The 24,595-nt window shown below is 35.3% G+C and overlaps 1 protein-coding gene across 2 annotated transcripts in view; it reads left to right on the top strand.

The window, feature by feature from the left end:
* The window catches only part of LOC123548634 (interferon-induced protein 44-like), a 39,374-nt gene extending 17,640 nt beyond the window's left edge, over positions 1-21,734 (top strand). Inside the window, exons 4-6 of one of the 2 annotated variants that reach the window (XM_053546304.1) lie at positions 1,588-1,725; positions 20,004-20,178; positions 21,234-21,734. In XM_053546304.1, coding sequence (XP_053402279.1) covers positions 1,588-1,725; positions 20,004-20,178; positions 21,234-21,553 — 633 coding nt within the window. In that variant the 3' untranslated portion in view covers positions 21,554-21,734. The remainder of the gene's footprint in view (positions 1-1,587; positions 1,726-20,003; positions 20,179-21,233) is intronic. The other variant, XM_053546305.1, reaches the window with a different exon arrangement.
* The last annotated feature ends 2,861 nt before the right edge of the window (positions 21,735-24,595 follow it).

Genomic DNA, 24,595 nt, shown 5'->3' with positions numbered 1-24,595 from the left:
TCATTGAAAACTCACAAGAAGACGTAGCTTAGGTACTTAGGAAAATAAGTGCAATTAATTGGATGCATTGACCACTAAAATTAATTGTATTCAGATTCTGTCTAAGCCATCCACCTTTCGTGGCCTGCATGCAAAAGTATGGATTTCAAACTGTAACAACCCGTTACACTTTAGATGAGGGACTGAATAACACTCAAGCACTCAACACTAGTACCGCCTAGTGGTAGAGCGTCCGCTTCGAGTGTAGGAGGCCGTGGGTTCGATCCCTGACCGCGTCATACCAAAGACGTGAAAAATGGTACCAGTAGCTCCCTTGCTTGGTGCTCAGCATTAAAAGGGAATCTGGCCTCTTCTCTCATACCCTCGTGGCGATGGATTCCACCAGGAATGAGGGGTTGAGAGTGATTAACATAAGTTTTAGAACTTCCTTCACAATCGACCTAAAATAAATTATGTATAATCTAACACTCAAGCATAAAAAGTGACACCATGTGGCTTGCATACACTTCTATGTAGACGTTCAGAGTTATCTCAGCGCCAAACGTAACAATCACCGTAGTGTATGATAATCGTTTTACTGTAGTTGAATGCGAAATTCGAAAAATATATTTGTTATAAAATTCGCTGAATCATTTCAGATTTTATTTTCGTAGTTCATGCGCACTAAATGATAAAATATGATCGGGGATTTAACTACGAGTCGTGCTCAAGGTTAGTTTGCCAGTCACATTTCGCATGAACTTCGCAAAAATCATTTTATATTTACATTATATTTCTTTTCAATTTGTTAACAATATGGTTTATAATTTGCATACACTTGTTGCTTTTTTATATTAAATTTTTATATGACTAGGCAATGCTTAAAGCATCACAACAATATTATGTTGACGTCACGTCAGCGTGATATTCAGTGCCATGGACGCATCGAGAAATAGCGCTTTCAAATTTGATCAGATATTTTACTTTAAATCATGTTTAAAACGAAATGTCACTCAGCACAACTATCTTGATTAATTTATACACTCACTGAGTTGGTAATTCTCTGTTCAGATAATTCGCCATCATCTGCGCTCTAATTGAGCTATTCCGCAAACGAACTCGGTGTGTATAAACAAAGGAACGTGACGACTTATCATTTGTCGCCAAACCGTGTTTTAACACTATTTAGACACTCCGGCGGTTATAAGTTGTACAAAATAATTCACTCGGGCTACGCCCTCATAAATTCATTACGCTCGACGTATGACCGGTGGCGTGTATAAATAGTATTAAGAAAGTGTTTTGCTATAAAATATTACTTAATTAAATCAGCTTCCATGTCATTCAATTTACCAAACAGAATAGATATGCGACGTTACCTAAGGAACGTTCTCCGTAACTACATGCGGAGGGTGGGTCACGTTATCACTTAGCGGATATATCGTAACTTTACTTAGAATGTTTTCCATATAGGAAGGGCATTGCTTAATGTTCAAAACTTATTTGACCAACTCATATTTGCATTTCTGTATCATTATGTTAAATGGCAAATTTAAATACGTTTAAACTAAAATAAATATATTTTCAGCTTTATCTATTTTTTTTCAGTACTTTTCATTCCAAGGGGGAGATGAAATGAAGTGCGTAAATATGTTTGATACAAGTGGACTGATGGAAGGACCGGTTGGCTTTAATGTTGAAAACATTATTTCACTGATAGATGGTCATGTCAAAAGTGGCTATACTGTAAGTTTAATGTAACAGGGTTATCATAGTTAAATCATGATCTAGGATGCACAATACTGCTCTTTCGCAAGGTCTGATCATGCGAGACACTCCGAGAGTGATCTGCCCCCGAAAAAACTCCACGAAAGCCGAATACTATTAAAACAGATATAACTACTGTAATAATTACCATTTAATATATTACCGTCACCTTTTTGTTTGTTGTTTTTGGTTTTTGACAACTGAACATTGAACAGAATCTCCAAGTTTTATCGATATTGAAATAGAACTGAGTACGCTCCTAACAAAACTGTGTATGTCATGATAATAATCGGTAACATGCGCAATACAGTATTTACAGAACAGAACATAACAAACTTTATGATTTAAGCATACAAGCTCATCATCATTATGTCAATATGTCGGTCTCAATAAATCATGTTAAATTATAAATGCAGGTAATATATACAATCTCATTCAAAATAGCATTAAAAACATATTGAGCGTAATCACAAACGTCATGCGTTCTTACGTATTCAAAGTATCATTCCTAAGTTTGATACAAATAGTGCCAGTTAAGTTAACAAATATTTCTTTTCTGAGTTTAACAAAGTTACAGATACTAGGTCGAGACGTATAGAACCTTGAAATATTATAAGATTCTTTCACATGTTGTAGGTGCAGACTGGAAGGGTAACGAGGCTCCAACCGAGTTACCGCCTAAATAGTTACCCGAGAGCCGGATATTCTGCACCTATAACCAGTGATAGAATCTTTTTCTTGCATACCGATTTCAAAATATAATAATGATAATAAAATTAAACGAACGGCTTTTTTAGAAGTATTTCTTATAGCTGAGTATTTAAACAAAGCGTCATGACGTTTCAAAGACAAATAATAATGTTTAGATCCGATTTTGTTTATCAGTTACAGCGTAACGTTATGAGTTTTTGACAAAATAACGTGTTTTGAATCGAGAAATATACTATCAGGAGCAAAGAGGAAATGTCAAGGTATTGGATTTTTATTCCGTTTTTTTTTTTTTTTTGTTTTTTTTTTTTTGGAAATAAAATATAAATTACTACATAAATCTTCTGCATATAATTATGTAGTTCGTAATACGTCATTTACAGCACGAGAGTCATGTCAATGTTTAGACATTAAACACATTGGATTGGCCTTTTAAATATCTCTCAGCAAATTTGCTAGTATTTCTCACTTTTTTCATGCAAATCATTTATAATTTCCATCATGGAAACACAAAAGAACACTGCTTTTTTTGTGGTGCCTCTTTAAGGTAATTAGCATGAGATATACTAGTACTGGTATGTCTATGAAGTGACAATGAAGAACATGCTTCCATCTGTTTGTTTAATATATATACATATATATATCTGCAAAAAATACAAATGCAAATATCAAACAGGGAATGCCACGTACCAAAAACGCAGCCTCCCCAAAACGAAAACCAATACCATTCTGTAAAAAGTGGCGTTCGGGTAGAACAGTCATCAGTTTCAATTCGTTAAGTGAAAATGTTAAGCGACAGTTAAAAAGCGCTGGAGGTCCCAGAATACAATAGGACGGGATAACTAGCATGGACCCGAATGTCAGTGAACACAAAACCTTCAACGCAGTATAAGATACTTCTCATCTTGATAGAGGCCGAGAGTTTAGAACGAATAACAATCCCTGAAGGATGAAAATATAACAACATTGATTGAAGTCGAGTTTAAAACAAAGGTATAAAGACATTAATATTTCCTGATTCTGGAAATAACCAAACATTTGGAAACCCTGAGGTTTGCGAAAAATTTCGTAACTTTGACGACCAACTTGTAATATTATGGTCAATAAGTATTTCTATTCTTTGTTTATCTACAACAGTTTTATGATACAATTATTTTTTGCAGCCATATAGTTTAAACCATTTTTTAATAATGCTAGTCTGATGATTAACATGTAGTGGATATCTACCTTATTCCGCATTTTAAGACAACTTGTTTGTTGATCTTTATAAATTTAACAACCATTTGCAAAATTTTCTATGGATGCGTTCTATGTTATCTGCTTTTAAAAATCCCCATATTTCACAACCATAGTTCAACACAGATAAAACATATGAATCAAACAAGTTAAACATTTTATTTACATGTCAGTGTTTAATAAATTAGCTACGTTTTGTACTAGAGGTTTTAAACTTAGAAATGATGTACTTAACAACTGAGCATATCTCGTGTATTCGAAGTTAAACACACGTTTTTACGTTTTTGTTTACCGACATGTTCTTATTATAATATTCATATATAGTCTGTAAATATATATTATAAATGTATATTGTAAATATATATTATGATCATCATCTATGACGTTGAGCCGTAAATGCTTAAGTCGAAATAAAGTTTCTGTTCTGTTCTGTAATCCTTCTCTAGAAAAAGAAATACAACGTCGTCTGTAAATAATAGTAAATAAATTGACTACAGTTACTGATCTAATGTAATGTCGGCATCTAAGTTTTGTTGTAGGTGTACTTGAATATCGTTTAGGAACGAGAATAAAATCGGAGAAGTTATCTCCCCTCTTATGTAATAAACCAAGATTGCAATTGAAAATGTTTGACAATGTATTCGTATGTCGTACGCATAATTCAATATTTTCGTACATTGAGCGAATGATGAATAATAATTTCCTATCAATGCCAGATTTTATCAGATTATACCATAAAGCCTATCTATTAAATCATATGCTTTCTTGTAATATACTTTTGTCTATTAAATTCCTTTTCATATTTTCTACAGCAATATTTATAATATTTCTCCTTGTCTAACAATGCCTTTCTTGTTAAGTTATTTCTACTTATGTTATACTCAAATCAGCTTTTTATATGTTTACGTTCATCATTATACTACTATCGTCTGATTTTTGTCTATACACGCAAACTACAGATTTTACAGCAACATTTTGTTTGAGTTACTTATCACCTTTATAGCAGTTCTCATTAACGAATGTTTCGGCATATTGTGGTTTCTAAATACTAAAAGTTTGAGAACTCATTGAATTCTTTTACAGCAAGTTCTTCTATACAATCAAAGTTATAAACGGAAGTTAAAATATAATCTACTTCACTTTCCCGTTATGGCGCACACATGTTATACTTTTTTGTCCTTGTGCGATATGCCGTAAGTTTATAGTTTTTATACAGATCTAAAAGGTTATCTCTGAACCTATTTGATTTAAGGTGACGTATACGGTGTATCGATCATCTTGTAATTCATAACCATGTTAGATATAGCCCGTTTCCTGACCTATTCTACTATTTAAGTCACTTGTAAGGAAAAATTTACCTTTGTCTAGGAAAGAAACTACATCATTTCCCAATTGTTGAAAATTATTATTATCGTTAATGTCATGAAAAAAAGGTGATTTTTCTGACGGAATTAATGCAAGTGCTGCATATAAATCTTCATCTATATGCAAAAAAAAATATTCTTATCAAATTTAACCCTTACTTTAAAATCAATTTTATTTTTACACAGTTTGACATAATTTTATGTATACGGTGATTTCACCACTATACCTTCTTTTTTGCCCACCTGTGTTGAAACCCCTATATATGCAAGTACGGGAGTAAGTATTTTCGATACAAGAATGGGTTAGTGCAACATATGTTATTTAGATCGTTAATTGAAATATAAAAAGTAGCATGAACAAAAAACATGCCATGTGTTTCCCGTTTAAAACTAACGTATATTGAGCAAGTTATGGCGAGTTAAAAATGTGAATCTGTTGATAAAATACGAAAACGAAAGGTTATCGCCATATATTTAAATCTTATATTTTTCAATTTATGGCTATGACATTAACGTCAACCTTTAAAATAATGTTTACTTTGAGTATTGTGCAACCTTTAACAGACAAAGCGCAATATTCAACGAGTTATAGATTTAAATATGACATGGTCTGAAAAAAGTGTCGGTATTGCGCAAATCAAAATTATTTGTGTGGCGAGACAGAGTAGTTCCGCGACTTTTGTGGTTTTATTTTGATAGATAGAGTCTAAATAGTGATATCGGGCCCGTAACTCTTAAAAAGCCATGTTTATATTCTGACAACGCCTGATCATTTATTGAACATATAATAAATTTACGTATTGCAGTAATGGACGCACCGAAATGAAAAAGATAGCTTTATCAAGAGGGAAATCAATAAGTGTCTTTGCTGACTCACTGATAGGAACCCTGTAAACCGGCATTTTAATCAAATAAGTGAGTAAAAATGGAAATATTTGGTAGCTGGTTGGATCTTTATGTCCTGGGACGCTATTTTAACAGTACACCCACATAACTGATATTTTGTTATTTTCAGCGTTCTCTATCGACGTGTAACCATCTATGATAAACCAATAGTCTAAAATCATATATAACCTTTTTAATCCTATACTTGACCTTTATGTCAGTCCGGTATTTTCTCAAAACATTGCCTTTTTGCCTTCCGTTCATCATTAACAATTACTAACCCACATTCTATAACGTGATAGCGCGACACTACCAGATAACATGACACCAGATCGGACAACACGACACTCTATGGAGATTGTTGTCATTTTGAAGTAAGTATTTCCATTTTTGTCTATACGCAATGTGAATCAATGCAAACAAGATTCTTACCAGGCTATGAGGATAGAAAAAGGCATCTAAAGGAATGTTTTCTGAATCAAAAAGACCACCAAATAATCATACAGATGGCTAATGCACGGCCAGATTTTCATTGTTTTGGATATTGAACCGAGAATGTTTTCTCAAATCTGAAGCAACAAGCTTGGCATTACCCTTAATAAAAGCCCAACATTCGCTCTCTTTGTCTGCCAAATATCCCGGCGAAATCTCCAATACTATCGAAAATACAGGTTGTTGAAGTCAAATGGGTATGCCTAAAATGTTCTGTCTTACACTACATGATTCCCAGGGAAGGTTCTTAATGACACCAATTTTTGATGATAAGAAGTTCTGTTTGACACCAACATTTGATCATACTTTTTTGCCTTTATTTCGCTCGGTTTGCAGAGTTTTATCGAATTTGCGTGTATTTTTGGTATAACGGGTCGTTAGATTCATTTTTCTAATTAGATTAAGGTTATGTTGTAACAATTCACCGTAATTCGGTCGACAATGTGCCTTCGTGGTGTAATTAAAAGTAGTATCCATAAAAAATCCTTACTTTTTTATTTTTAGCATTTTTGCGTGTAAAGTGGGGGTTTATTTCATTCGCTGAATGTATTTTCAGTACAATAAGATAGGTTTAAGGTTAAATATCTCGGGTATGTTGCAAATGATAGTAGAAACGACACTTACTGTGTAGAGAAAGAAAACCCCCTAACATGTGAGGGTTATACATCTCGGAGGGCGTCTCAGGGAGCATATTTTGGTAGGGATGTCCGAGACATATTCAGAACCCGCTCCATCTGAGCTCTGAGAGACCGGTTCATATAATATTGACCAATTCATATTTTGACAATGGTTTAATAATCAAATGTATATGATAAACAGAATAAAACATACATTTCTAGAACACTCTGTCATAGTTACTAATAGATAACAGACATATAATAAAATAGTGCAGATCAACCGACCAAATCGTTTGGCGCTTTTTACCGCGACGTAACTTCTTGACGTACCTCCTGTGTACTTTTTTGTATTTGAATTGAGTTGATGTAATACAGTCATCGAAACCGAACCTGCTTTTAGAACTGATGTCAATCCCGACATTTTGGTCCCGCGAAGCGGATGCACAGCCTACAAAGAGAAACTTATGTAACAGTTTAAGTGTAGATTTACCGCTACAGCCGCAAAAATGAAATTGACGAAATTACAGGCTTATATTAAGGGAAATACAGCCGCAGTTACAAAATGCACTTCAAAGTTCGATGCAGACGATTCGGAGATCAACGCAGAAGAAATAGAGAATAGTCTCCATTCTTTAGAAGAGAAGCAGACGTCACTTGAAAGTCTACACTCATAGGTTCTAGAAAATCTACCGCCGGAAAATGAAGAGGAAATAGAAGGAAGGTGATCGCACAACACGACTATAGCTATACTCTACAGTGCATATTAAAGGAAATCAAAGCAAAAAAAAAAAACAACATTAAAGTTAAGAAATTCAAATCTTAACGCCACCGCCAATGTATTTAGTCAATCTAATAGCTCAACAGAAATGCAATACAGTACCGGAAGTGAATCGACCTAACAAGTACGAAATTAATTCATGCAGTACAGCACGAGATCTATCAATGCTGACTCACAGTTATAATAATGTTCAATGAATAAATTCCGGAAACAGCTTTCAGCCGAAATTAGACCTTTCCATATTCACCGGAAATGTAATTGACCAGCAAGCCTTCTGGAATTCATATGAATCTGCAATTTATGCTCATCACTTCCAGATGCACAGAAATTCAATTATTTGAAACTGCTTCTTAGGAGAGAGGCTCTTCAACCTATCGCAGGTTTCACGCTTACAAACGTAAATTACCAGAAGGCAGTCGAGATTTTACACGAGCGTTATGGACAAAGGGAGAAGATAATTTAGACATACATGAAAGCATTACTAGATATAGCTGCGCCAGTAAACCATTTTGCAAGCCTTCGTCATTTCTACGACGAAACAGAGACACATATCAGAGGTTTAGATTCCTTAGGGAAATGTGAAAATACATACGCTTCTTTACTAGTTCCCGTCATACTGCAGAAACTTCCGATGGAAATGAAAAAGAACATGTCCTGTGAACATGGATTAACAAAATGGAGTTTAAGTGACATTAGACGAATGTGACGTTAATCATTATGGAAGCCGGTAATGACTCTCAGCTTTCGGCCTATTTAGCTACAGCAGCGTTTGTGACCAATAGTAACAAATATAAATCAGGTATATCGGGCAAATGGCATGAAAATCCATATAGGTCTAGTTTTCAGTTAAAAAATGCGAAAGGGTGCGTTTTCTGCAAAAGACCTCATTACAACGCAGATTGTAATATTGTGAAAGATTATGACTCAAGAATTGATACAGTTAAACATGACAGACTGTGTTTTAACTGCCTTGGAAACCACAGGGTCTCAAATTGCAACTTAAGTCTAACTGTAAGAACTGTGATCGAAGACACCATACCAGCCTATGTAAGTACAAGCTTAAAAGTCAGACACTGACAGAGAAGAGGTCAACACAAGAAGAAAACATAAACACTGAACAGAAAGATACAGCAATGCTGCATTCCTCACATATACATACAGATGGACCCTTACTTCTGAAAACCGCCGTTGCCAAGTTACAGACAGACTCTACATATTTTTGAAGCCAATGTACTTTTCGATGAAGAAGCACAGAGATCTTTTATCACATATAAGCAAGCTTGAATAATTGTCTCCAAAGTACTCCGCCTATACTGAACGACCTGTCGTCTATTCTGATGTGTTTTAGGTTTCACTAGTATGCTGTCACGACTGACATAGAAAAGACGCTTCTGAACGTTGGACTGAGCAAAGACGATCTTGACATCACAAGATTCTATTGGTTGAGTGATCCTGGCGGTCCGAGCAGTGACTTACAGATCTACAGTTTCAAGTCCGTGCTGTTTGGTGCCACGTGTTCACCCTTTATTCTGAGCGCCGTAATACAGAAATATCTGCCCTAAAATCAGTGTGCCATCAGAGAGCAACTTTCAAGGGATCTTTATGTTGACAACATACTTTTAATCTTACCTGATCACGACACTCTAATGGAATTTTACCATTGAAGCAGATATATTTTTAAGAGAGCGGGATTCGGTCTGAGGTCTTGGGCTTCGAATTACGAGATTCTACGTAAAACAGCAAGATCAGAGAAAGATGCAGACGACTGCTTAGCTACCAAAGTCCTTGGAATAGTATGGAACCCTGAAAGCGACATCATCACATTTTCGAAAAGTTGTACAAGCAGTCTGGTCCATATGACGAAACGATAACTCGCTTAAAGAAACTTCATCCATATACGATTCATTAGAAAAACCTGAGTTCACTAACAGTTAGAAGTCAAATATTGATGCAATCGCTATGACAACAGAAACTGGAATGGGATGAACCATTACCTGCCGAAATAGTCATCAAATGGCATAGCGTGAAAGCAGATATTGATGAGAGAATCAAAACGGAGCTTCCCATGTGTTATTGCTTGAAAGAATTCAAAGATTTACCTACACTGCACGTATTTACATATTCCAATATGAAAGTATACGGCGCATGCGCATATATAATTTCCAGAAACGAGATCTTATTAGTGATGGCAAAAACAAGAGTTGCTCCGATAAAGACTTTAACTATAGCAAAACTAGAATTGATTGCTGTTGTTGTTGGTGCAAAATTGGCATATCCAGAAAAGTGCCCAGTGCACAACGACGATATTTTGGAGTGACAGCCAAGTAGTACTTAAATGGGTTACATCATCAAAACAACAAAACACATTCGTAAATAACAGGATAAAGAAAATCAAAGAACTGCGTGGTGATGGTGAGTGGAGATACTGCCCTACCGATTCTAATCCATCCGATTTGCCATCAAGAGGTATTACCTTCGACAAAGTCCAAATTAACCAGCTTTGGTTACATGGACCTTCGTGGTTGATCATTAGCAATTACCCTTAAACGCTACTGTTACCATCACTGACAGAAGAAAAAGAGACGTCCCAAAATACCAGACATAGGTCCCATACAAAAGATACGTCCCAGAATACTAGAGATACGTCTCAGAATACAAAAAGACTACCAGAAATTCGTCCCAGAATACAAGTGATACGTCTTACAGTGCAAAAACCAATTTCCTGAATATGAGAGACGTGTACTAGTCTACTCAAGATAAGTTACAGTCTTCACAATTAGTGTCAAAGACAACGTTGCCGTCTACAACACAGTTAACCGTCACAGATGTCGACAATCTATCAACCATTTCAAATGGGACGAAAATAGATAATTTTAGCTCTTACCATAGACTTCTGAACGCCACAGCATATGTACAACGGTTAATATATAACTGTAGAAATACAAAGAAAATACAAGGTTCTCTTACTGCTGACGAAATAAACAGCGTATTGTGTACGTGGATTAAAGATGTACAACATACAAGATATCAAGAAATTTTCACAAAAGAAGAGAAGATATTTAACACAAAGTCCAATTTCGTTCGACAACTTGACCTCTACTTGGATAAACAGAATATGGTTCGCTGTAGTGGTCGTATGTCAAATGCTTATGTACATGAGAAAAGAAAATTTCCATTCTTGCTACCTACAAAGCACGCACTAACAGACCTCATCATTACTTCAACATACAAAACAATAACTGCATTGCGGTCCAGAAAGTTTAGTTACTTACCTGAGACAGAAGTTCTGGATTGCGAGAATACTAAAAAGAATAAAATTCATTATACACAGGTGCATAACATGTCGAAAGATTTCAGGGAAAGCTTACAGAGTATCAGACCCATCACTATTACCGTAATACAAGGTACAGGACGGACTACCATTTAGCATTACAGGAGTAGACTTTACTGGAGCCATGAATATCAAAAATAAAGACGGATCAATTGGAAAAGCAAACATTTGTTTATTCACTTGTGCGAAAACGCGAGCAGTGCACCTTGAAATTGTTCCCGATATGACCATAAAATCCTTCATGTTAGCTTTCCGTCGTTTTTTTTCCAGCCGAAAATCAACACCAACAGTTATGATGTCAGACAACGCTCTAACGTATAATGCTTCTGCGAAGATTTTAAGGGACCAATCTGCACTGTCAGAACATGAAATTACCTGGAAATTTATACCTCAACATGCGCCTAGGTACGAAGGCTGGTGGGAGAGGCTGGTCGGTTTGACAAAAACCTGCATTAAGAAAGTAAAAGGAAAAGCGCTTATCAGCCTCGAGGTTCTTCAGACGCTTGTAACAGAAGTTGAATGCATCATCAACGACCGATCGCTAACATATGTGTCTTCTGATCACTTTGATGAAGATTCATTCACACCATCCCACCTTCTAGTCCGACGCCGGATTTCTGCACCTGTATTTCCAGACGACAGATGCGATTTCACACCAACGTTACTCTCGCTAGATTCCGTGAAAAAGTTAGCAAACTTTACGGCTATTACGATACATCATTTTCAGATGGAAAACCGAATTCCAATTTTCAAATTTTGAAAAGAAAAGAGGGTGTAGACAGATTTGTGGTAAAACGCCGCCAGATTAAAGTCCCTTTCTCGGACCGTATACCTGAGATATTTAACCTGAAATATGTCTCATTTTACTGGAAATACATTCTACGAATGAACTTAGCCCCCATTGTACATGCAAAAGTGCCAAAAATGAAACAGTAAATATCTTTATGGCTCCTACTTTCAACTACACAACGAAGGCACATTTTCGACTGAATTACGGTGAATTGCTACATTATAACCTAAACCTAATTAGAAAAAAAAAATTAACGAACCGTTACATCCGAAAACACGCGTGAATTTGATAAAACACTGCAAACCGAGCGAAATAACGGCAAAAATAGTATGATCAAATGTTGGTGTCAAACAGAACTTCTTATCATCATAAACTGGTGCCAGTAAGAACCTTCACTGGGAAACATGTGGTGTAAGACAGAACATTTTTTGTCTACCCAACCAACTTGAACACCTCGTTTTTTTCGAAAGTAATGGAGATTTCGCCGGGATACTTGGTAGACAAAGAGAGCGAATGTTGGGCTTTTTATTGAGGGTTATGCCAAGCTTGTTGCTTCAGATATGAGAAAGACTCCAAAGTTCAATATCCAAAACAATGAAAATCTGGCCGTGGATTAGCCATCTGCATGACTATTTGGTGGTCTTGTTAATTCAGAAAACATTCCTTTAGCTGCCTCTATCTATCCTCGAAACCTGGTAGAAATCTGATTTTCATTGATTCAGACTGTGTATAGAAAAAAATTGAAAAAAAATTACTTCAAAACGACAACAATCTCCTTAGAGTGTCGCGTTGTCCGATCTGGTGTCATGTTATCTGGTAGTGTCGCGCTATAGAGTGTGTAACCTGTCACCCGTAACTAAATCTCCAATGCTCGGGTACTATGTGTGACGCTTCATTGCACATGATACCTGGTCATTGTAGTGTTTTGATTCATGTTTCTGAGGTAACAATATATATTTTGTACAATATTTTGTACAATCAATATTAATATATTTTAGGATATTTATACTTGTTTTCAATTGTCTATCTGGCATTGACATTGAGTCCAGTCTACAAAATAAATGTATGCCGACGACATTTAGACCAATTTAACTATAGGAATCCTTATATAAATAGCCATTCTACAGTTCAAACAAAGGCCACTCACTTAGATCATTAGAAAGGGCTATACATAATGAAGCTGTGAGTTCGAGTTCAAGTCCCCTGTGACTATTTGAGAGAAGACAATTATTCTTAAACTTTTCGTCCGCCGACTCTGATTCATTCAGTGGGCGAAATTGATAGGGTTTTTTTTTTTTGGCAGAGAACAGGGTAGAACCACAAGTGAGACTCGCCTTTATATAACGATAATATTATCAAGAAACGACGCTAAACTCTGAACCAACAAATAAACAAGCAGTATTCAGTATTTAACAAAACTTGAAAATTTATTTCAGATCTCGTGTAATAAACTATTTATAAATAGATTGGTTTCATTCAGACCTCGGACAAATAGTACTGATTAGTCGTCGGTAGGAACCCGCGACTATATTTGATAAGCTTTAGAATTTTGCCACTGGTACAGAGAATTTATCAAAATGTGACAATGAAATATGATATTGTAAGTAAAAGAAATATAAGACAGATATTGAAATGTTTACATAAAGGAATAAGGTGCTGAAAACTGCATAAGATTTTTATTATTTTAAAAGGAAGCATTTTAGAAAAAAAGTAGGAAAAACGTATAAAGAACTTATCCCTATAAATAAATTTACGACTGCTAGAGATTTCCAGCGAGAATGACTGGCTGAGTCTCTACCTGTGTAAACGTCACGCTGCGTACATGTAGAATATACTACTAATCTACTTAAGACAAGGGAAGTAACACATTCTTAGGGCATAATTTGTAGGAATAAGGTCAGTAAATCGGTCGAAAATGTGCTTTCGTGGTGTAGTCGAAAGAAGAATTTCCTATTTCTAGCGCAAATTCGTGTAGAGCGAGTGCTTTAATTACGCTTTTGCACTGCTAGAATATATTCTGCGTGAAAGGAGACGGTTTTCGTGTTTCTACACCTCACATGGCAAGTTGTGTGGATCGAAACCGAAAGAGAGTACGGGTTTATTGTGCGGACAAGAGCAAATATGCACCATTTTTAGAGTAGCAGACCACAACTGACTGGCATTTCACTAGGAACTAATCCACCCCCTATTTTCTTTTCATTTTTGTCGTTAATTTATAGTAGAACTTTCATGAAAAATAGGTGTAGGAAAAAGTGACGTTCTATAAAGATACGCAAAGACGACCTGAAATTGTCGTTTTTTTATATGAGACAAAATTGCTGACCTTCAATCTGTAAGGCCAGTCTATAAAATTCGTGATTCTTTTTTACTTTCTTGTCAAACTATGGGCATTTCATTAGAAGAAATATAATGTAATTTGTTGAAGTGTATTGGTTACAAGAAATCTTCTGCACTCATTGTTTGAAAATGTGAAAAATATTTGCCGTCGTTGATTTCTGTTATTCGTGAGGATGCTGGCGCGTGGGTTTCAGAACGAGGCTTAGCGCTGGTTTTGTAGACAAAATAAAACGATTAAGATGTTAAGAGGGTAACGGTCTTGAGGTTACTTTCATCAAGGATGCGACGTTTTTCAGCCTTTCAACGGCATGCAATGCACCGCAATGGCAGTTATAGCTTTATAACCCTTTTTTCCAATACAGTCATCAAAATATTAGCCGACAGCTCTCCGCCGACTTGATGCGCTGCATCAAAATTTTACTTGTTATTAACTATGATTATTAACTAACAAACCAAAGTTTGATATGCAGGCCCCATAACCTCAGATCCCCTTTCTAAACTCCAGTTTGTTTAGTTCTGCTCATTGTGTTTTCGTTTAGGGTAAACCAATTACTTTATCTGGGGACCAAACGCCGCTTTTCATGGAATTACACGCCACAACCAGTGTATCATTGAAGGTTTCATGTGCACCACCGTTTGAATACATCAGTGGATGTTTTTAAATTGCTTTTTGTACTTTTAGCATGTGTAAATGTTGAGTTCTGCTCAACCCGGGGCTAGAGAGAGTGGACGGTAATATGCATTTCCACTACCGTCCATGAACAGGCTCAATCAAACCGAGCCTGCAACATATTTGTTTTTGTCGTATTGTGCGACCTGTGAAGTTTCCACTTTTTCTATTTTATTATCACAGCAGCGATGTTTGTGCCGTGTGGCGGCCGTAAAATGTCTCCCCGTACATTCAATCAGGGCTGTTATATTTAGATCTTCTCAGATCGTTCAGCACGACTTTTATGTCCTGTTAATGGTACTGTTTAGTTTCTCAGCATGAACATTTCGGCCTGGGTAGTTCCAATACTCCCGCTTTCATAGCCTTGGGTATTGTATAATCACCCCTTGCATATGGTGCCTGCTTTTTAATTTTGTCTTTTGACAGTTCCTGTGATATGCAGGCCCCATAACCTCAGATCCCCTTTCTAAATTCCAGTTTGTTTAGTTCTGCCCATTGTTTGTTCGTTTAGGGCAAACCCATTACTTTATCTGGGGACCAAACGCCACTTTTCATGGAATTACACGCCACAACCCGTGTATCATTGAAGGTTTCCTGTGCACCACCGTTTGAATACATCTGTGGATGTTTTTAAATTGCTTTTTGTACTTTTAGCATGTGTAAATGTTGAGTTTTCTCAACCAGGGGCTAGAGGGTATGGACGGTAGCATGCATTTCCACTACCGTCCATGAACAGGCTCAATCAAACCGAGCCTACAACATTTTAGTTTTTGTCGTGTTGAGCGACCTGTGAAGTTTCCATATTTTCTATTTTATTCAGTAAATACTATGTAACTGACCGGCATGGATTACATGAAAATCAAAAAATATGTTCTTTTTTAAAGTTATTATTTCAAAATATACCTGTAAAATAGAACTATGGACTGGCGATGTATATAATCAATATACGCATATTTTACATCAGTGTATGCATACGAAATGCATAATGTCATCTCCGCTATACTCTTTAAACATTATAAATAATAAATCCTTAAACACACACAACAGCTTATGCACGTTGCTTTACCTGTACCGTGGCTATTTAAAATACGCAAATGTCTATAGATAAAGGTACTGAATCCAAGTCTTACGTTTGTCTAACGTTTCACTCACTGAGACATTGCAGAGTCAGTACCGATTGCTTTTGTAAGTTTACAATGAGTAACGAGCTTGATATCACTATATACACCATAATGTCTTGAATATTGCGCTTTGTCGGTTAAAAGTTGCACATTGTTCAGACCAAACATTATTTTAAAGGTTGACGTTAACGCTATAGCCGTAAGTTGACAAATGAATTAAATATATCCCGACAAACGTCCGTTTTCGTTTTGTTTTGTTTTTTCAACAAAATCACATTTTAACCCGCCATAACTTTCGCAATATACATTACTTTCAAACGGGAATCATATGGCATGTTCTTTGTTCATGCTACTTTTTATAGAAATAAAGATCTTTTACATATTTTACACCAACCAATTCTTGGATTGAAAATATTTGCCCCAGTCTAGATGCCGGCAAAAATATCGGAGAACTGTTTTGTCAGCCACGAACTGTTTTGTTCGCAACCGGTTAACGGGTGTTGAGTTACTATAGTCCTTCAACTCATTATCTGATTTTTATCCGATCAAGTTTCAGTTAAACATATTACATCATACTCACTAATAAGTTTGAGATTTTTTTCTGATGATCGTCTTGCTATTGTTAATCCCTCTACCTTACAAGAACATCATTTTATAACACTCTCGGCATTTTTCTACTCATTTCTTTTGTACAAACGCTTCTCTGTATTTAGCTTATCTATGCTGAGAAACGCATTCGTCCCTTCCAAGAAAGAGTTCTTCATCACCGGAATAAACTTTCTCCATACTTCAACAATTCCGGTGGAAATTTTTCCTTGATTCAATATGTTGTATCACGCAGACTTCCTGACTTTCTCTCTATTTGGAAAGCTTTCGAATTTTGCGACAGTCGGTCAAATCTTAGAAGATTTGAATGCACCAATGCTGTGTACCCTTTGAAGTTTAATCTCTGTTTTTGCGTTTTCGGTTCTTAAGTTTGACTCTAATAATTTTAATAATTTGTTCTCGCAGATTTCGTCTTTCTCCTTTGGAATACTTAATAACAGCAGATTGTCCTCATGCTTCTGCATTTAAGATCAGTAATTTCTCTTTGTATTAAGTCCTGTTCTTTAATAGGTTGTTCTGATTCAAACATATGCAGATAAGCCAACGAAGAGTAAATTTGTCGCTGTTTTTTTTACTAAATTCCTTGAGGTCATTACTGTCAAACTGAAGACTTCTCTCGATTTTTTAAATTTGACATCAAAACCCTTGATCGTCTGCTCAGCTATATCAAGGCGTCCCGTTAAGTTTGTGACCGAACTCTGTATTATATTCAAGTAGGCTTCTTTTAAAAAGAAACCTAGGAGAGGTCCAGTGTCGCTCCTTTTGAAGTTATATCAGGGACATAGATAACAATGTCTCTGGTTATATGATTGGTTGTGCTTTATACAAAAAAAAAACAGTTCCCCTGATGCAGATCACTGTGACCTATTAGGGGTCAACATTTTGTTGGTGATTTCCAACCTGCGTATCAAGTTTAGAGATCATAGGCCCAAGCTCTTCTTATTCCGGCAGATTTTTCGTGGCCAAAACGAATGAGACAAACGATACAAAAGTTAAACAATAAATTCATTTAATTGAAAGAAAGATATTTTAACGTGATTCAATGCATATGCATATCTTAAAATACTGCGAACAAAGAATAGTAAATATATATCTATAGATTTTGCTATTAATAACTGAACCGTTTCCAACATTTGTAACTTTAGTATTACACTATATTTCTTTATTTTAAACGAACGCTTATTTTCGTCTTAGAGGATTTCAAAACTTACTTGTGCCCAAGCGCACTGGGCCATTTTAGACTAGCTCACCATAATTTGCGCTAGGAAGTGAAGTCTAACGCCGTAAAATAAGTATATTAGTCTAAATCGCCCTAGTTTGAAAGTCAAAACAATGGAGAGGTCTCTCCAATAATCATGTCAATTTTTGATCCATTGAATAGAGTCGTTGTAAAATCTAAGATAGCATGTCCATTTGATGTGTTTTGATCGTTGGCGTTGTAGGTATATTATTTGGAGAAAGTACAGGTGATGCTAAGTTCATTTGCATGAATTGGCTGTTACTGTTACTGTTACCGTTATTAGAATACATAAGGTTTGAGATCATAAAGTTCAAACCTGCTAGCATCACTGGCACCACAACAGAAAGAACATGCCTCTTTACGGGTAGGGTATAACATGTACAGAGGCATTTTTTCTGTTCTGGTGCCAGTGGCTAGCATTCGGCTGAAATGTCCATTTCGTGTTCTATTATTCGCGCCCACCTGAGCCAGTAATGAAAACCGCTTTGATGAGTATTGCTCTGTATCTAATTTACAGTACAGTACGAACTTTGTTTTCTTCTCTTTTTTCTATTTACTTGTGAATTACAAGCCGTATTTTTAATCTGTTCTGGTGCATCAAGAACAACTCTAACACTATTAAATAAACACTATAAATATTCGCTTAATGGTACGTACGAGTTTTTCTACTCTTTATACAAATTTACCACATCATCTTATAAACGAAAATACTTAGTAGTAGCTTTGAGTGATGAAAATAATGCGAAAGTCGTACAGGAGAGCTTATGTTTAGTGATTGACTACTCAAAAGTCACTTCACACTGCGTGACTAATAATGTTGAGGACTCCGTGATGCTTTTTTTAATTCCTACAAAAACGGAAGGAGGAAGTGGAAATTTATCTTCCAACTTGCTAAGTTGTTGTTTTAAAAGTTAGATTTAATGCTTAGACATTAGAGATGAGTGTATAGGTTTACCTATACCTGACACTGACCCTTTTTTAATGTTCTATACAATCAGGTATGCTGTCATTTACATAAGAGCTTATTCAGCGGGGTGTAGTTTTATTTTTACTGTCTTGACTATCTTGTTGAAAATAGGGTAAGAGGTGGGTTGGCATGTCTCAAACGCGTTTAACCCCCCACCCCCACCTCCCTAAGTTTCCTTTATTTGGGTTATTTACTGTACCAAGGCGGTGCCCCTATACTTGGCTTTAGTCCATTTTATATAATGTGTCGTATTTTGTCTTGTATGTTGCTTCGTAACCTTCCCAAAAGCATCCCCACACCCTCTTTTTTCTGTCCGATCACTATTTCTATATCTTAAAGGTTAGGTGCCAACCATATAACGGTTAGTTCACCCAGACACCTCCTTCTTATTCCTACCCCATCCTCATTTTAATATCTTAAATATGATTAAAATGTTCTTGTTGTTGGATTTTGAATTAACTACTTGTCTAATATTACTATATTTCCATTTTCGTTTGTTTATTTTTAATTTCGGAAATATGGAAACGTGCGATGACGTCAGAGTTTTTGTTGCGGCCAAGAAATAGCGCTTCTATATGTTATCTACTGGTTTAGAGGTTTAGATTAAGGGCATATCACAATCGAAATAATTTATAATAAAACCCTGTTTTAACACTATTTATACACTCAGGCGGTAATACGTCGTACAAAAAATTGAGTGTTTTAACAGAGACAGTATTAATATGCTTGTCTCTGTTAAAACACGCTTACGCTTGGATGACGTCGCGTTAACGTGTGGTGACGTCAAAGTTTTTGATGCGGCCAAAAAAGAGCCCTACCGTATTTTATCTACTGTTTTAGATTAAGGGCATATCAAAATCGAAATAATTTACAGCAAAACCGTATTTTAACACTATTTAAATACTCAGACGGTAAAACGTCGTACAAAACATTTCACTCGGGCTGCGCCATTGTGTAATAATTACGCCCGACGTATAACCGCCAATCGTGCATAATCAATTCTTAAATTCTTACCTGTTAATACTCATCCGAGATGTTATCTCCGCAAATGTACATAAAAAGTCTACGTTCCTCTTGCCATGTTTAAAATTATTCTAGTTGACATTATTTTACAGTTCAATCCGGCAAGTCCTATCCAAATCTCCGACGCGTGTTACGTTAGCAAACCATCCGAGAAAGACAAGATACACTGTGCAGCATTTATAATGAATGCACAATTACAGTATGATGACCTTGGCGAAAAGTACTTAAACAAAATAAGAACCTTGCAGAAAGCATTAATGGAAAAGGGTATATAACTGTAGATAACCTATTAATAATCTATGTCAAAACATTTCATATGTTTAAGAATTCTTCATTTATTTACGATTGCTAAATATTTAAGCTATTTATATTTACAATGTACAGTCCTGTCTACAAATGTTATTTTAAAGATATATTATTCAATAAATGTAATTTAATTGTTACTACTTTCAGTGTATCTTTGAAAATTTTAATGATTTACCATTTTTCTTCTTTGTAAAGGTTATTTAAAAATGATATTGATATCCCTGCTAATGCACAAAAATTGTGTACATATAAGTATTTGATCCTTTTTACATTTGGATCAATTGCGTTTATATGCCGAATTCATCTGTCCATAGTCATGTATAATTCAGATTCCAAATGACTTTACCGGCACATTGCCTTGTTATATATAAGTTTTTCCTATTACAAATAATTTAGTGGTGTATGATGTTTCTTTAGTTTAAAAAGGGTGTTAATCCAATATCCATATGCAACACAATCTACGCAAGCTTCATAACTTGAATGAGGAAGACTGTAAACAGAGAAACACTGTTAACATGGTTGTAACAAACCTGGTATTCACGGTTTCGGCAAATACATCCTGGTAATTGTTGGGATGTAGTCATACTAAACACAAGTACCTAATTTTCTAAAAAAGAAATACACTGTGACATATGAATAGCTGGTATTCTTGACAAAAACCAAAACGGTTTCAAATATGTTTCGTGTGGTTAACATTTAAGACAGACTAAGTTATCTTTATTACGTAAGATAGAAAAAAATGAAAATACAGGAACAAATATGTATAAAATATGAGTACGTTTATCAAACAGCTAATATTTACAGTATTTTCTAAAAATATAGCAATGTCGTGCAGCTAGTTTAAGTGGACTCATCATAATATATATATGCTGCACGAGTCCACTTAAACTAGCTGACACTCTCATTTAAACAGTCACATTTACAAAATTGTTGGATAAATCAATAACCATTTTAATTTCAAAATGAGTAACGCGAATTTATTTTGAAAATAATACTTATCAATGTTTGTTTTTCAGATGTGCCGCGTGTTGTCATTTTGACGAAATGCGACATATTGTGTAATGAAGTAGAGAAAAATACTGGCTGTATCTACAGAAGTACTAAGGTAAAAGAAGCTGTCGAGAGAGCTAGAGACTGGTTTCTTATCCCAGCGAACAATGTATACCCGGTTGTTAATTACGGAGGAGGACAAAAAATCGAGTTAGAACTGGAAACATCAGTCCCAATATTACTGGCGCTTAGACACATAACCTATGCAGCAGCCGACTTCCTGGAAAAATCGAAGTTAAAGTCAAACCAGGCTAAGAGTTCGGATGCAGAGGCACTAAATTCTTGAAAGTATTATTTACTTGGACTGTGTTTGTCCTATACTTTTTGACAAGAGTATGAAAACAGTACGTATCAATATTGACGAACACACAACACTCCATTTATCGCATTTATTCTATGGACTATTTTGATATTGTTTATAAGCATGAATTGTTTTCAGTTGGCTGCCAATCATCCGAAAAAGTGAATCGGCGACAGAACATGAAAACATTTTTGTTTAAACAACTTCATATCTATTTTTGTTATGTGTAGTATATAACTGGAAAACGTTTGGTCAAATACCAGAGCGACAATAATATTGCTTTTATGCAAAGGGCCATATATTGGAATACATTTATTTATGCACTTGGTTTTTTTTTCAGCTTCAGATTTCCATTCATATACAGGTATTTTCCAAATTCCTCATTTCACTCTCGTCATAATTTTATTATTTCGGGTTGACCTTAACAAAAATATAAGGTCATTTACGGCCGACTGCGCTGTATTTGGTCTGTGTTGTATAATATAGAAAATACAGACGGTGAAAGATGGTGAAGACTATCTTCTTTATAAATATGCATTCTCACACTAGTTCTGCAAGTGGAACAGTATTTAAACATACCGTGCATGCTCCAGCTATAGAATAGCGGGTTTGAGCAATAACAAACACCTAAGTATAAAAAATAAATGCTTTACATGTTAAACTATATCAAAAGGTGTCACAGATGCTCCGATACACTACACTCGAGTTTAACTTATTTTCGATATAAACGTCCTTACAACCAGAGGTGGTAATTTTCTATAAGTAGATATTCGTTTTTTGACTCCCAATTAATTACGAGTGAGAATATGAACGCAATAAAAATACTTAACAAAGTTGTACGAAGAGAACATTCTAGCAAAGATTGATCCACTTCAGAATGAAACTATTTGCTCAAAAGTTGCAAGTAAAATTTTGATGCAGAGCATCAAGTCGCCGGAAAACTGTATTTACAATATAAAAAATAATTAAGTTTCAACTGTTTTAATGAAAGTACACATTTATTTTTTATTTACCTAGCTGTCCATCAAGAACGTTTGATTCTTTAAGAAAATATATGTGGTAATTCATTTTTCTTCTAACTTCGACAATATTCTGCTTTTAGAATAAATTTATTGTCTGTTTTACATACAAACACATCGTGCAAATAACTTTCAATAAAAACTTGTATTCTTTTACAAAGACCCTGTCATATTCCCTCTTTCTTTTATGTAATCAGCAATATTTTAGAATTCCATTTAATTTTTACTCCAATTTAAAGAACTACTAGAGGCCATTTTTGAAAGTATCTGTAGAATGTTGTAAAGACTGGGATTGAACTGGGATTCTGTGTAGGTTGGGAGTCTAATTGCTTATTTATTAACAAGTGATAAGAAGTAGATTAACTGTGGTTATTAACCTGACATAGTTGTAAACCCAGTGTTAAGGCATTCTCTTTGCAGTTTAGTGAGAATGTTTACCTGTTTCAGATCACGTGATGGGCTATTGATACGGAGTAAAGGGATAAGTTCTTTATATATATTTCTTATTTAACTGAAAAGCTATATTTTGAAATAATAAAATCTTACGAAATTTTCAGCTCCTAATTCCTTCATGTAAGCCTTTCACTAACTGCCTTATTTTTCTTTTATTTACAATATCATTTTTTCATTGTCACATTTTTAATAACTTCTCCTACCAGCTGCAAAATCCTAAAGCGTATCAAATATAGTCGCTGGTTTCTACCGACGACTAATTACAACGAAACATGAACTTTACCGAAAATCACATCATTTTTATAGGTGATGAATTTATGACTCCGAAACTATGAAACAATGTTTCTTTACCATACTGGTGTCTGTTTCACATTTTTCCTATGAAGTTCGCAAGACACTTCGTACGCGAAACGTATAAAATGCTTGCGAAGTTCGTAGGTCTGTTTCACACAAAACTGTCGTACAAAGTCAATGCGAATGTTATTCCGTACTCTTATACAGAAAGTCATCAGATATTTTTCACCATGTGATAAGAGATTTCCTTTATACATGATGGAAATTATAATCAAAACCAAAGAAAGCATAGAACAGTAGACACACTTACAGTATATGTACAATAAATGGAAGTTTGATATCCTTTCCTGATAAATTTTACGGTAATGATTATACAAATGTAAATCTTATTTTCACAGTAAGGAACTTATCATTCTCCGTATTGCATTAGTTAAGACAAAAATATAACAAGAGCACCCCGCGATCAAGTGACCATAATACATCATAGATTTCTTTTCGAAATTAGACAAGCTAAAAGTAAGTTGGCGTCTCTTAAAAGAAAAAGAATTGGAAATAAACTGAATTAAACTGCTTCACGACGTTATATGTTAAGCACCATTACAAATAATATTACAAAGCGTTTAACCTCGAGTTTCTCAATAATATATCTACAGGTCATTATAGCAGTTTCAACATAATTACCGCGATAATATATCTACAGGTCATTATAGCAGTTTCAACATTATAAGCTCTGTTTTCTTCATTGTGTTTCGAACACGCACTTAAGGTAGCTCGGTACGTTTGATAAACCGGCAGTAATGGGGTAACATCATTTATCCGGATAACCGTTAGAAAAATTCCCCCACTCAGGAAATGAAAATCACTCCATGAATCGAGGGCACCGCGTAAGTAAGCATTACTGAAACGGACAAGTTACTGTTGTCTATCTCACTAACGACAAAATATGATATTGAAAAATTTAACACGTTGAAATATTCCTATCTGTCTCTTAAAATCAGCTTGAAATGTTGGTATATCTTAAATCTCTCAGAAATGTTATTTTACAGTATAATAGTCCATATGTTTATTTGTATCATAGCTCGGTGTTTTTTCTTAACAAATTTGGTGCAGGTAATTCGTATACACTGAGTACAGCGTGCGGTAACTAAAAGTGTGCAGGTATTTAATACCCGCGCGCTAGTTACCGCACTGTTGGATAGAAAAGTATGCCAGCGTGTCTGGAACAGTAGACAGCGAAGTGTAGTATTTTATTGATTTTCTG

Source organism: Mercenaria mercenaria, chromosome 6 (assembly GCF_021730395.1).
Source record: "Mercenaria mercenaria strain notata chromosome 6, MADL_Memer_1, whole genome shotgun sequence".
Classification (NCBI taxonomy): Eukaryota; Metazoa; Mollusca; class Bivalvia; order Venerida; family Veneridae; genus Mercenaria; species Mercenaria mercenaria.
The sequence above is the reverse complement of the archived record's forward strand: the minus strand, read 5'-3'. Positions and strand labels throughout refer to the sequence as shown.